Source organism: Ambystoma mexicanum, chromosome 1q (assembly GCF_040938575.1).
Source record: "Ambystoma mexicanum isolate Mex_15411 chromosome 1q, UKY_AmexF1_1, whole genome shotgun sequence".
In the NCBI taxonomy this organism is placed as follows: Eukaryota; Metazoa; Chordata; class Amphibia; order Caudata; family Ambystomatidae; genus Ambystoma; species Ambystoma mexicanum.
This window is the reverse complement of record NC_090922.1, coordinates 1483097445-1483112363: the sequence shown is the minus strand read 5'-3', so window position 1 is coordinate 1483112363 and position 14919 is coordinate 1483097445. Positions and strand designations below refer to the sequence as shown.

Below are 14919 nucleotides of genomic sequence, written 5' to 3'. Positions count from 1 at the left end.
GTTCTACATTATGCTGGTTATTCATTGTAATGCTATAAATATCAAGAGTATTGCCTGGCTCAACAAGGTTGAAGGCTACTTTCGGCACACGGTTTTATGCTTGCCATGTAAGTGTCCGACCCAATATATTTGCACCGAATTGGGTTTGGTATCGTTATCAGGTATTATATTACAACAACAAGATCTTTTTTGTATTGAAAGCTCTGTGCCACCCTGCGAGCCATATGCTTCGTATCATAGGGACTGATGTAATTCAAATTCAGAATGGGAAATAATCTAATCTATACGACTCTGAGTGTAGTGAACTCTTCTTAGAGTTAAATTGGGCTATGGATCACTCCATATGTGGATGTTAAAAGGCTATTAAAACCACCTTCAAAATGAAACTCCAGAATAATGATTGGGTCCAAACCTTTGAACGCATGTATGATCTTCATAATATTCAATATATTGAAGGTATAGTTTATACTTATCTTAAACCGCAAATATACCTGATTCGATGCCCTAGCTCAGCAGTGTGAAGTGTAGGCTTATGATGAGAACTAACCAACTACCAGTGAGAGCCACTTATGGGTCACAGTGGCATCTTACTGCTAGCCAACGCCAATGTAGGATATGTAAAGATCAAGAAAATCCTGAAACAGTTTGACATATTCGAAAGCCAGGAGGCGTGAGAGGCCAAATACGCACACTGGGTTGGACCAGAAAATAACCCACAAGGGGGTATGAGCAACTGGAAAGACGGGCATCCTAAGAAGCCAAATAGCCTTTGCCATCCTAAGCCCAAAGGTACCCCATGAGGAGGGGGTGGAAGCAATAATAAACCCAGACAGTATGAGAGGCAGATCGCTGACGCAGGGCTGAGAAAGCAGATACCCCATGGAGCGGTGGGAACAGTCACAAGCTGAGGAAGGCTCAAGTCCAAAGGCCCAAACCCGGTTAAAAGATAGGCTAACCCAAGAGAGACTGAAACACCCTGAAGACACCAAGTCAAAATAGAAGTCCAGAACAGGTTGTATTAAACAAGTAGCCGGTTTATAGGACCAATTGCTTCAGTTGAGGAGCACACTCTTTGAACTAACAAGGACATTTGTGTGGGGTGTCTGGAGGCCCCTTTTTCCAGTAAGAGAGAAAGGATAAGAGGCTTATTTTGAACTGTGCCAGCAGGCTGAGGCCTGAAAGAGAGCGAGCCAAAGACAAAGGGGGAAAAGCAATATTTTCCTAGGCTAAGTTTGTTTCCTTTTGTTATAAGTGGTAGTGTCTGATATTCGGTCTGGACGGAGGACTGAATTTATGTAGGACATCCTGCCAGCACTGTTTAAGGGAATAATGTTATCTTGGCTATAGTGATAGGTGTGTCATTCTTTCCTTTAATAATATGTCAGTTTCCTATATTTGACTGCACATCCCATAAATGTGGCCAAACAGAGTGGTGAATGTGACTGTGCAGCAAAGGCTTTGTTCTTCAGCTAAATAGACATGTTTAGTACAGATCAAACAGACTAATAATATCAAGCAAAGAATTGTCCACACAGAAGTACTGTAAATATACATAATGTTTATTAATATGTGCATTAAGTTGATGCCGTTCAACAAAACATTCGAAAAAAATGTAGTTGTCTCCTCCACCCCAGCTGACTCCAAATCCTGGTTTTGGTCAGAGGGGAAGTGTTAGTTACAGGGTTTCAAAATAATCAAAATATATATTGACTTGAATGGGAAATAAATATCTGCCGCACCTAGAACTACTGGTCTGATTTACACTATACCTATTTGAGGAGGGCGCTCTACTCCTGAAAGCATGCTATGTTGGTGTTAATCTGTCCAATGCATTTGTTAGAAAAGGAAATTATTGAGATCTCGGTTCAGTCCGCGGACTCTCTTCCTAATTCAGTGTCCATAGATGCTTCTGAACAAATTAGGGGGACGTGCAATGTTTGTGGCCATCGTGCAAAGCTGTTGATTGGTCAACTGAGAACAGTCACATTTCGAAAAGAACCACATGTTGGATTTACAGTCTGTGGCCGTTTCCTACAGCGAGGTAAGAAAAATAAAAAAATGATGCTTGTCCTACATATGAAACGCACACTGGGTAAGGGGATGGTGAGAATGTCTACAAAAGGGCAAAAAAAGGGTGTAATGTTTTTGGAGTTATTGTTGTGATACATTGGGGTGTGAGTGTGCATTAAGGCCCTGACCCTTAGAGCCATCCTTAAAAATATTATATTGTCGTTTTACAACAGCAGGAGCAGCGCACTCGGCGCTCTTGTCCACTCTTCCGCAAACTCCCATCCCGCCTCGCAGCACTCCCACACTCCCTGATTGGCCAGAGTCCCCTTAAGAGAGATTCCGACCAGGGTAGCCCACGGACAGGACTCAATGGGGAGGATGGAAGCACTGGCACCTTGTGCATCAGTGCCAGTGCTTCCATCAAAGTTGGAACTCGGAGTGTGCCGGTCTGGTAACAACGGTGCCGGAACGATTATTGGCACCGTTGTTACCCGACAGGCACACTCGTAATGAGACCCATTGTGTAAACTAAAGTCTTGGGGAAGGGCACCCTGAGACTTAAAGAAGTGTGAATCCTCAAGACCCTTTTGCTTTTGAACTTTGTTTCTTGGAACTTGGGAGCTACAGAAGAAGCTAAGAGCTGGAAGAAGCTCAGTACGTTGTTGATCACCATTACCTTTATTATTGACATCCCTACAAACGGTTTAGCTTTAGTTGTGAGGGCAAGGTTAGGTTTTGGACACAGACAGACTTTTAAGTTGAACTCTTTGACTCAGACTTTCCTTAGTTTCATTCAGGTCAGGAAATCCCACTTTGGTATAGGGCAAATTAGGCCTTCAACCATCCTGACATTTAAGTTAATAAACACCTTTTGTTTGAACTTTGTTGTCTGTGTCTTGCTTCATGAGGCCTTCACACTATGCAATTGTGGGGGTGGGGCTTATAGTTAAGGTGTGTAACTTCCTACACTTGCTGAATTTCAGGGGTTTTCTTGCATTAAATCAGCACCTTAATGTCACTTCAACTGAACTGTTTTCACTGAATTTCAAGGGTTTTGTTAAGCTGTACCTCCCACCACCTTCAATTCTGCCATTTTTTCTGATAACATAACTGATGTCATATCCTTCTTTATCTGTCTGTCTGTTCAGCTACCTAACTTCGGGTTGATCAAGTATTTTGTCTCTTGTGTCCACTAGATAAGAATGGATTACTAATTATGTACTGGGGAGAGGAAGAGGGATGTGGGGGTAATTCTAGTGATTACTATTGGGGTCCTGTGATGAGGAAGAGTGAGGTGTGTGTGTGTAGTGGGGGGATTGAGGAGGAAGAGTGAGTTGGGGTAGTTGGGGCAGGAGCCCTGTGACAAAGTGAGATGAAGGGGTTAGTGGGCGACTGACGAGGAAGAGTAACATGGGGGTAGTGGTGGCCTGATGCGGAAGAGGGGTGTGGGGGTAAATGTAAGATTACCATTGGGTACTGGGACAAGGAAGAGCAGTGTGGGAGTAAAGGTAAGATTACCATTGGGTGCGCAGATGAGGAAGAGGGATGTAGGGGTAATGACATGGAGTACTATTTGGTACTGGGAAGAGGGCTGTGATGGTAAAGGTAGGATGGTTCCTAGTGATTGCAGCGACAGCCAAACCATAGACAACCATAGCATTGACAAAAAAGCATCTAAAAAAAACATCGAAATGGGTGGTGGTTCCCCCTCACAGCCCCCTTTTTTAAATCATTAAAACACATTTTTACTAATCTAAACCCTTTACCATTGAAGAAAATGTATTCAATGGTTTTTTTTGCAATGCATTTTTTTCAATGTTCTGGTCTGTCGATGCTTTGTATTTGATGCAATGACCAGGTACCGGTAGGATTAATAATTGGATACTGGTACAAGGAAGAGGAGTGTGGGGGTAATGCTTATGCAATATAACCCGAGCGGTTGGGGCATTACCGACTCAGGTAATGCCCCGGGGCATTATCTGAGTCGGTAATGGCCCCGCCACGAGGGTTATATTGCTATTAGTACCCTGGCCCGCATTATGTGCTTGACCGGGGCACAGAAAGTATTTTTTTCTGTTCCGAAACGCTGTGTCCGCTCCCGCTCCCGAAAGAAAAGAAAGCAGCAGAAGGTAAGTGGGGTTGGGAGGGAAGGGAAAAAAAAACGTACCTGCGTCCCCAGCGAGGGACGAGGGAAGCCTCCAGCCGTGTGGAGGCGCGGATCTGGGATGGCCCTGCTCCGAGTCTCCAAACGGCTGGAGGCTTCCCTCGTCCCTCGCCGGGGAAGCAGGAACAAGCAGGTAAGTGGGAGTAGGGGGGAGGAGGGAGGAAAGGGAGTTTTAAAAAAAAAAAAGCCTTACCCGAGTCCCCGGCGGGGGGCGAAGGCAGCCTCTCAGCCCCGGGGAGGCTCGGAGCGGGGATGGCACCGCTTCCAGCCTCCTCATTGGCTGAGGGGCTGCCACGCCCCCCGCCGAGGACAAGGCGGCTGGAATCCCGGCCGAGAATCGAAGGATTCTCGTCCGGGTAAGGACCTGGCGAGAGCCAATCAGAATGCGTGTTGCATTCTGCTTGACTCTCGCCGGGTACTAGTAGTGATTACTATTGAGGTACTGTGAAGAGGGTGTTTGTGTGTAGTGTGTAGTGTGTATGTGTACGATTAATATTGAATACTAGTCCGCTACAAACTGCCTTTTAGCTCGGGTTGTGTTTTTTACATTGAAAGGCTTGGTTGTGCTGCGAAACTGGGATAACACTAACCAACAGTTTTCCTTCCCATAAATCACTATCTTGTATGTGTATGCAGACTAAATACAATTGCTGTATTACTTTGTGGGTGCGTGGTATTACTGATCGAACTGTCAAAACTCCTGTAACAATTGTATGCGTTCAGCAACTACTAACTAAGAAGTGACCATTTGGAAGTATTGACAAGTATATCTATGTGTGATGGTTTATTGTGCCAAGTATTTGACAGTGACTCTTGTGTAAATATAATCTATATTTTAATATGCATTTAAGTGTAAGTGTTTCTTTGATGTGCTTTACTTACTGTGTTCAGTGTAGTTACCTACAGCTCACATCTTCCTCTTAAGATAAGCCTGACTGTTCTGCTACTCCACCAAGGTCCTTGAGTAATAGACTGATACTAACAGTTGTAGATCTACAAACCACTGGGATAGCTTACTAAAGTCTTATTACCAAGTAGAATTTAGGAAAACTCCTCCTACAGTACCTGCCGTTTGACTGCCCTAGATTTCCCAAGCATCCCATTTTTAATACCCTGCAACCCTGCTATCCGCCTCTGGCAGAATTACATTCTATCTTGTTCAACAAGTGGTGCACACAAACATTTGGTAAGACTAAATGGCCATGGGTTAAAATGATTAGTTTCTGCAGGTCAGTAATCCCTGATAATATGTATGTGTGTGTAATGTATTTTGACATTTGACCTGTCTATACTGGTTGCTGTGCTGAGCGATCAACTTCTTTTCCAGGTATCCCAGACTTCAGCCTCCGGGTGGCCCTGCAAACACTGCTGAAAGAGTACTGCGAGGTCAGCAAGTCCCCCAAAGAGAGCAAGCTGTGCAGCTTCTTGCAAACACCGAAGGTGCGCCCAAGAAGGAAGGCCAGAAAGTACCTGTATGCAATTGGTGAGTATTTGGTTGTTCAAACATTGCGCTTCTCTAATGTAGGAACAAAAGGCTAAGGGGGACCTTTGACTCAAGCTTGGGTTTTTGTGCAAAAGTAGAAAAACCTGTATTGCCTTTGACACCTGTCGGTTCCTGCCGTGTTAGCTTCTCGTCATGGGAGTGAGCAAGTCATTTGGCTTGGTTGCTGAAATGTAGGACAAAGTGTAGTAGATTTCATATTGTTTAACAAGGATTAACCAGCACAATTTTGAATCTGCACAATGTGAACGCCCCTGATCACCATCAGGGAACTTCACATTTGGAGAGGGTTGCTCTGGTATGCAAGTTTGCTGAACCCACCTTGTAATGAAAACTGGTATTCAAACCAAATATAAAAAAGCTTCTAGCTCAGGTTTTGACTAATATTTCGGCAAGAGACATTTTTGTGTTTTTTCAATTATTTTTTTTGTCATTTTTTAGAAGACAAAACAAAACTGAAAAATAGCACATCAACCCTTCCCCTCCCCAGTCCTCAGATGAGTTGGACCAGCTTTGTATCAGTTGCAACATCTGTCCATCTGTATTTACAAATCCACTACCGCTGTATTGTTTCACTGATACCCTCTTGTGATGTGCCCAGTCACGTTCTGTATTTTGAGCAACCCAACTACAACATGCAGCTAGGCGGCACTCTATGGCAAACCGAGGAGATGGGAATTTGCTGGGAAAGCTCCCAAGGTGCAGACGTCGAAATCGCATTGTCCCAGTTTTAGATGTATGTGTTGTCCGACTTCATTGTGATTTGTTGTCTGGAGAGGACATCAACTAATTTAGGAGCATTCCCCAGTCAATTTCCATATCACTTTCCTGCCCTTTTCGCCCTTGGTTATGTAAAAACCATTTTCAGCGGCTACGCATATTTGCACATCATGAAGCCACAGCTCTATTAAGGGTTGCTTAGGGCATTTCCACGATATTGCCAAGCTCATTTTTGCAGGCAGCATCAGGAAGCCGGTGATTCCCTTCCTTCTCTGCCCCCCACCATACATGCCCATACGGATTCCACATCAGCCGTATCTGTTTCTCAGTTAGCCGGTGGGTGACTTCGCCCCAGAATTTCCTAATGTCTAGGCATGCCCAGAACATATGTACCATCTCAGCGTTCATGTCCCCGCACTTAGGACATGCTTGTGTTTCTGTGCTCTTAAATCTGGCGACCTTCAGGGGGTTCATGTACGCCCTGTGAGATATATAGAGTTGGATCTACTGCAGCCTCGCATTTCTGGACACCTTTTTATGATATCTCTGGGCCCTTTCCCAAAGCCCATCGTGCATTGGCGCCTCCACTTCCTCCTCCCAATCCCGTCTCAACTGGGTCACCTGCTTTCCCACCCTAGACATCAAGAGTTCATAGATTCGGGAGACTTCATGTCCTCCCTCTGAAATGTCATAGAATGTTTCTACAGTTTCATACGGTTGATCTGTAAGCACCGATTCAGGCCATTTCTCTCTCGCCCTCCGCACCATTCTGGTATAGGTAATATATTGTCCCGGGTGTAGTTCGGTTTCCCTTACTAGCTCTTCAAATTCCATTACTTCCCCTTCTTTCCATAGGTCTCCGAACATTGCTATGCCCACCGGTTCCCAGTGTCTACGGATCGTCTTCCTTAGTTGCTCATCCACACTGCCCAATGCCATTAGCAGCATCTGCGTGGAGCATGGGGTTGGGTTCTCCACAATCCGGCAGGCTTTACGCCATACCTCCCATCCCAGTTCCAGCAGCCTTGATCGCCCCCTCAATTCTGGTTTGGGCACCCATATCACCTCTTTCAAAAAAAACGGGGCGCATTCGGATCTTAACAATCTGAACTCCGCTGTGGGGGTCTTCCGACAGCCATTTTGCCACATACTGTAGATGACTGGCCGAGTGGTAGATCTCGAAGTTGGGCAGTTTTATACCCCCCTTATCATAAGTGTTTTGCAATTTCATAAAGCTATCCTATTTCTGGTGTTGTGCCAGATAAAACCTCTACATAGGCTTTGTAATTTACCAAAGAAACGCTTGGGTATCATAAAGGGGATGTTCACAAAGAAATGCAACAGCCTGGGCAATGCAACCATCTTCAGCAGCGCCACCCTCCCCACCATGGCCAGGGGGAGCTTAGCCCAGAATCTCATACTATTCTCCAAGTTTGCAACTGCCCTTTCCGTATTATGTGTATGCTTGTCTTCCACTTTGTGATATATGTCTACTCCCAAGTACCCAAAAGTTAGTCTCCCAGGGTATCTGCAATACTGGTAGGTTCTCCTGTGGGATCCCCATATATCTACCCAGAGGAAATGGACTCAGTTTCGTGGGATTGACTGCAATCCCAGAGAGCGACGCAAATCGCTCCATTACTTCCAGGATATATTGCAGGTTCGCCTCTGGATATCTCAGATATATCAGTATATCGTCAGCGTACAGTGATATATGTGGTCCTCCGTTCGTGTTAATTCCCACCGTTTTGTATTGTTCCAAATATATTGCTATGGGTTCTAGAGCAAGGATGTACAACATCGGGGACCTGGGGCAACCCTGTCTGGTGCCCCTACTTAGCTTCCATTTATCCGAGATAGTCGCCCCCGTCTTAACCTAGGCTATTGGGGAGCTGTACAGCAATTTAACCCATTTCAAATACCCTAGCCCTATTCCGTATTCCTTCAAGGCTGCCATCAGCCAAGGCCATTTGACCCAGTCAATGGCCTTCACCGCATCTAGCGAGGCAATTGCGATTTCCTGCGCATCCCCTTCTGATTGTTCCATGACTCAGTGAAGTCTTCTAAGATGATCAGATATGCTCCTATGTGGGACATATCCAGTCTGGTCCGGATGTATGAGCCTATCTATGACGCATCTCAATCTGCTTGCCAGCACCGACGTAAGGATCTTGCTATCTTGGTTTATCATGGATAGTGGTCTGTATGACCCACAGTCCATGCTAGGTTTGTTGGGCTTGAGGAGCGGGACAATGATTGCCTCCCTAAGGGATTCCGGCAATCTCCCCGATTCCCATGCCTCGTTCAGCATTTCTAACAATGAACCTCCGTCCCATACATTTTGTAAAACTCACTAGGGAGTCCGTCTGCTCCCGGGGCCTTGCAGGTAGGTAGCAACTAGACTACTGCTTCCAGTTCCTCCAACGTGACTGGGGCATCTAGGTCCCCTCTCTCTCTTCTGCGCCCAGCTTCGGCAAGCCTATGTCCACTAGTGTTTCCACTCTCTCACTCAGTTCCCCTCCTTCCACGTCTCCATACAATTGCTGGTAGAATTCAAGGAACCTGTTGTTCACTCCCTCTTGGGTGTCTAGTATTTGACCATTCTTCCCGTTTATTGCTCTGATAGCTACTCTGGGCGACTCCTTTTTGTATAACCATGCCAGCAGCCTTCCTGGCTAATCCCCGCCCACATGTTGTCTTTCCGTATACTTCTTGTAGCTTAAGTTACACAGCCTTTCCCAGTGCCCTTCGCACACCTGCCGTAATTTATGTATAGCTTCGGCGGCCACCGGGGAGCTATCCCCCTTGTTCATGATCGTTTCTAGTTCCACCTCGGTTTTTTTGTAGTTCCTGGATTATTCCGCCCTGGAGCCCTTTGGATTTTGCTATAGCTGATCCCCTTACCACCACCTTAAAAGCCTCCCACAGTGTGGTCGCAGATCCACACTTCCGGTATTCTTTTCAAAATATTCTATGACGTCCTCTCTGAACACTGTCTCTTTCAGCGCCTCCGCTCTGAGCCGCCAAATGGGGATCTTCGCTCTGGGGGGCAGATGTTGCTATGTTATGATCAATGGGGAGTGGTCCGAGAGGACCCTTGCTTTGTATTCTGCCTGCACTATCTCCCCAGTCACATCAGAGGAAACAAACATGTAATCCAGCCTTGTGTACAGGTTTTGTGGGGCCGCATAGTGCGAATAATGCCTGACTTGCGATTGGCTCAATCTCCATATATCTTCTAGTTGAAGTTCACCCACCAGGTTCCTCAAGGTTTTGGCAGCTGGAGTGGGTTTGTTCCGTTTCCCATCTGACCTATCCATTTCGCGGTCCAGCGTACAGTTAGTCCCACCCCCATGTGACTGATCCTCCCAGGTAAGGGCAGGCTTTGCCATACAGGGTCTTGAAATAGTCTACAGTATCTTGGTTGGGGGCATATGTGTTGATGATGCACACCTCCTTATTTTCGATCAATCCCCTTATTGCGACCACTCTCCCGTCCGAGTCCGCTGTTGTCTGTATTAGCTGAAAAGGCACATGCGGTGCGATCCAGGTAGTTACCCCCTAGCGTATGCCGAATATGTTGCCCCAATTGTGGTCCCCTTCCGTTTACCCCGTATCACCTCCTGTTTGTCCTTCGTGAGGTGGGTTTCTTGTAACAGAGCTATATCTACCTTCTGCCTCTTCAGGTACATAATAATCGTGTTCCTCTTTAAATAACTATTGAGCCCTCTAACATTCCAGGTCATTATCTTGAGGTCTCCCATTTTCAGCCATAGCGCACGGGCGTAAGCTCGTTCCCCAACTAATTCCACTGCAAACTCCCCAACTCCTCTCGGTCCCGCCTCCCATCCCGTGTCAGGAATGGCACTCTGTCAAGAGTGGCACAGGGTACCCAGGTAGGTGTTGGGTGGCTGTGCTGAAGTAAGGTAGCAGATAAGCACACGCAGCAGGAAGTTCAACAAGAAAGAAGAGTAGGAAACTGTAGCTGTGAGCCAAAAGGGGCAAAAGATACAAAGGTACAAACAAACTGGATTCCCTCTTGGGGTGTATGCTGAAATGGGAAAGAGTGTTCCACGAACCTTAGGAAACTCCAGCCTTCTGCAAAGATTGCTATAACAGAGGCCCACGCTGTATGCTCGTGGCTGGGAACAACAGCAGTGGTTGTCTGTAATACTGAAAACGCGACAAGGGAAGGGGCAGAGGTTGCCTGCCGGAAACCAACAGGCAAGCTCTGTACAAAGGGATTACATAAAACACATGAGAAGACAAGAACAGAAATATCCAGCGAAAAGGAAGCCAATGAGCAATCTAGCAGAAGGAAATGAAGGAAAGGCAGTTAGACTGAAGTAGATAACCTAAGGTGGAGTACAGAGGACTCAAGGAAGAGAACAAGGGAGCAGCAGTCAGGAAAACAGAAGGGCTTCAAAGTAGGAAGCGGGTCTGCACTAGGTGCAGGCAAACTGTAGTGGACTGCAGAGGACTTTAGTAGGCAGCAAGGCAGGGAGTCCAGAAAACCCGGACAGAGAGAGATTAGTAGTAGGCGACAGAGAGCCCAAAAGAAAAGGGCCGCGAGGTAGGGAGCCCAGAGGAGCAGGGCTGTACGCAGCTAAGTGTAAAACAGGCTGTAAGGCAGAGGAGTGTAGTAAGCCGCAAGGCAGGGAGCCCAGAGGACAAGGGCTGTAGGTAGCGGAGGGAGACGGGCTGCAAGGAAGGAGCCCAGAGGACACGGGCTGTAGGCAGCTGGAGTGAGGCTGGCTGCAGGGCAGGGAGCCCAGAGGACAAGGACTGTAGGCAGCCGGAGTGAGGCAGGCTGCAGGGCAGGGAGCCCAGAGGACAAGGACTGTAGGCAGCCGGAGTGAGGCAGGCTGCAGGGCAGGGAGCCCAGAGGACAAGCATCGTAGGCAGCCGGAGTGAGGCAGGCTGCAGGGCGGGGAGCCCAGAGGACAAGGACTGTAGGCAGCCGGAGTGAGGCAGGCTGCAAGGCAAGGAGCCCAGAAGAGCAGGGCAGCAAGGAGTGAGCCCAGAGGAGCAGGGCCGCTGACTGTAGAGGGCTGCAGAGGACTGTAATAGGCTGCAAGGCAGGAAGCCCAGAGGACAAGGGCTGTAGGTAGAAGGCAGCGGAGCGTGATCGGCTGAAAGGCAGGGAGCCCGGAAAGGGCACTGGATCAAAACAGGATAATGCAGCAAAAGGAACAGCATACAAAGTAAAGGGTCAAGGCAAACAGGAGCGGGGAGATCTCAAGATGCAAGACACTGTGCTCCTGCAGGGAGCTGCTTATATACAGCCCTGCCCTGTTCTGAGGCAGGCTAATTGACAGCACCTGGAGCAGCACACCTGAAGACAATCTGCCTCCTCCCTCTGGTTTTGAGCAGGTGGAAGCAGCACTGGCCGCTAGGACTTCTGGGGATTGTGGTCCCAATAACGATGAATGAGATTAGCCAGGAATTGAGGACTGTAGCCAAGTGCATTATGGTAAATATAGTTAATTGAATAAAATAAGAAAGAACCAAAGTTGAGCAACTGGAAATAAAAGACCAAGGTGTGAAAAGGAGTTGTTCAAGGAGTTTTAGGAGGATAAATGAGTACCAAGTAGTCCATGATGGTTGCCAATGCGTGCGCCAGCTTCGCGGGCATGACATCCCGTCCCCAACTGTTGCCCAGTTCCATCCCTGGATCTCGGGCTCCCCGCATTTGGTCCTGTCCTGGCTAAGCCGGTGCTAGGAGCCCAGCAGGGGGTTACCGCACTATCAGTAACCTGACTAGCCCATCTAATGGAGTATGATTTCGGGTTCCCTTTCACTCCCGCTTTTTCCTGAAACAACTCTGCCCGTCGCTACTTTGCATCGTATATCTATAATCAAGTCCCAATGTCACAGTTTATACAGCACCTCAGCCTCTGGAACCATTTTCTCGTTACTCCATCTGCTCCTGTCGGACAGTTCTGTGCATCCAGCCACTCTGTCGCTTCTTCTGGGGTCTCAAAGAAAATTGCTCGGTTCTTAAGGACCACCTTAAGCTTTGCCGGATATATCAACATGTATGTGTAGCCCGCCTCGTCACCTCTCCACTGTTCCAAAGTTCTGTTGCCGTCTCTGCACCTGGAGCGTGTAGTCCGGGTACGCAGTGATAGATGCGGAAGCCCTTTGTATTTTACCCTCTTTGCAGAAGTGTTCCAGAATCTTTTCTCTGTCGCGATAGTTTATTAGTTTGGCAATGATCTTGGGGGGGCTCCTGAGGGTGGGCCTTCTTGTCAGAGCCCTATGCGCCCTTTCCACCGCAAATCCTTGGGTGAGTGCCCCTCCTTCTATTTCTTGCAACAGCCATGGCCGTGCGCTGGGGATGTTTCCGCCTGAGCGCTCCTATCTTTGTTCCTGGACCCCTCCATTGTTTGTGGAGTTCTAGTAAAGTCCTCAATTGTGGGTTGCTTCCCCTTTGTCTTGGGCAGCTTGGATGCCATCACGCTGCAGTTCGAAGTGGTCAGGGCCAAGGTGCCCAGTGTTTGCGTTTAAGCTCCCCTGCTCAGTGCTAGGTTCCGTTTGAGGGCCATTCACTATATTGTCTCGGGTTTGTGGTTCCTCCCCGGGTTTAGGGTACTAGAGTGCTCCGTGCGGCCTCCAAAGTCTTATGCCTACTCCAGCCCCTCTTTAATCACCTCGCGGCGGCTGCGCTCCATGGGTTCATGTTTGGTCCGTGCTATCTGATGCTCCTGGGGAGGTGTATGTCTCTGTCCGTATAGTTGGTTGCCCGCACGTGGTTTGCAGGGCAGTGCACTATGCAGCCTCCACAAGTGTCCGCACAGTTCACTCCCCAGTGTCACATATGTTTCAGCCGTTTATTCTCCTGAGTGTGGGGGTTCTAGCAATGTTTATCTTGGTGTTTCTTGTCTCCCCAAGCCCCCAGGTAGATGCACTCCTTGATCCAGTGGTCACATATCACTGCCTGGATTAATTGTGTGCTTGTGGATTATGGAGTGGGGCCGTCTCTGCGTGTTTCCGGGGTGCCAACCTTTTAATATTCGGCCTATCTTCTGCCCCTGGCCGTTCACTACTAGGTACCAATGTGGTCTCTGATAATGCTCCTTGTTACAACTAGCTTGGCCGTACCATTTGCCTCGGAGTGCTAATGCGTATTGTGACCTCCCACTCCTTACAGCACCCTCAGTATGTCGGAGGCTAGCAGCTTTAGTTGGCTTGCTTGTGACCTCCCACTCCTTACAGCACCCTCAGTATGTCGGAGGCTAGCAGCTTTAGTTAGCTTGCAGTCTATCTGGATGTGCCTGTTTTCAAGCACTGTCTCGTAGTAGCATTCGCACCCCGGCAGGAGGTAGCCTGCATGTACCCCTGTTCCTACTTGCCTGGGTGTCCCATACTCGTCACGGAGCTTATTGGCAGTGGGGGTCATTCCGAGTTTGGAGGCAGCCATGGTGCTAATAACACCATGGCTGCCTCCAAAACCGGGTCCGGGTCTGGTCTGGCTGAATGGGGACTTACCGGGTCATTCCGACCTTGGAGGACCCGGTAAGTCCCCATTCAGTAAATCATTCCCCATTCCCATTTGAGCCCCCATAGGGCTCAATGGGAATGGGGAAGGCGCTAATTACGGGCCCGCAAATAGCGGGCCCGTTATTAGCACCCTGGTTCCTTAGCGGGACCCGCTAAGGACGTGTAGTCTGACCATACGTCCTTTGCGGGTCCTACTAAGGGACCTCGGAATAGGGCGGTAAGTATTTAGCGGCACTGACATCCTTACGGGTGCCCGTAAAACCTTACCGCCCACCTCGGAATGACCCCCAGTGTCCTGCACGCAGACTCTGCTCAGTTATCCTATGCGTGTATTCTGCAATAATGTGGCTTGAGGCCTTATGCATGTGAATATCATCTACTTCTTCCATTCAGGCCCCGCCCCAGTCAAAATATTATGGTCTGCCAGTTGCTTCCTGCGCACAGCATTTGGTCTTCTTATTGCAGCATGTTTCATGCCCAGCTAGGGTGCTGCCTATGTCTTAGGGTGATTTGTCATGCAATGCTTATAACGCTTAGATCTGTTTTCTGGGACATAACCAGCGTTGCGTATTCCATTCGTACACACACCGCAGTCTCCTGTTTAAGGTGCGGTAACGAATATCCGAACTGCCAGCTTTTCTCTCAGGCAGGTTCCATCCACCAACCTCTGAATCCACCTTGTTCATTGCTTCAACTTCATGAGCCTCCACGATCCCGCCTAGGCTTTAGCTGGGCTGCTGTCACCTCTGATCGCTCCTGGAACATTTGTAGCGTACCAGAGTGCCTTGCACTTCCACAGGCTATCGCTTCCACGGCTTCCCCCACATTGCACGCCTCCTTCCATCTGGTTCCGGATTTCGGCTGATCGTGAATGGTTGTTGCGATGCTGTCTGTTACGCTTGTGTGTCCAGCCGTAACCCCCGTGTACATCTGTGCGGTGCTATAATCTTGGGCACTCATGCACTTTTCAGCCTCAGTGTATTTCCAGCTTTCGGATATATTACGGAGCCTACTGCTATGT

General features: G+C 48.1%; 1 protein-coding gene across 1 annotated transcript in view; it reads left to right on the top strand.

Moving 5' to 3' along the window:
- The window catches only part of IPP (intracisternal A particle-promoted polypeptide), a 365647-nt gene that overhangs the window by 105275 nt on the left and 245453 nt on the right, over positions 1–14919 (top strand). Inside the window, exon 4 of the mRNA XM_069642391.1 lies at positions 5502–5657. Within this exon, the coding sequence (XP_069498492.1) occupies positions 5502–5657 (156 nt within the window). The remainder of the gene's footprint in view (positions 1–5501; positions 5658–14919) is intronic.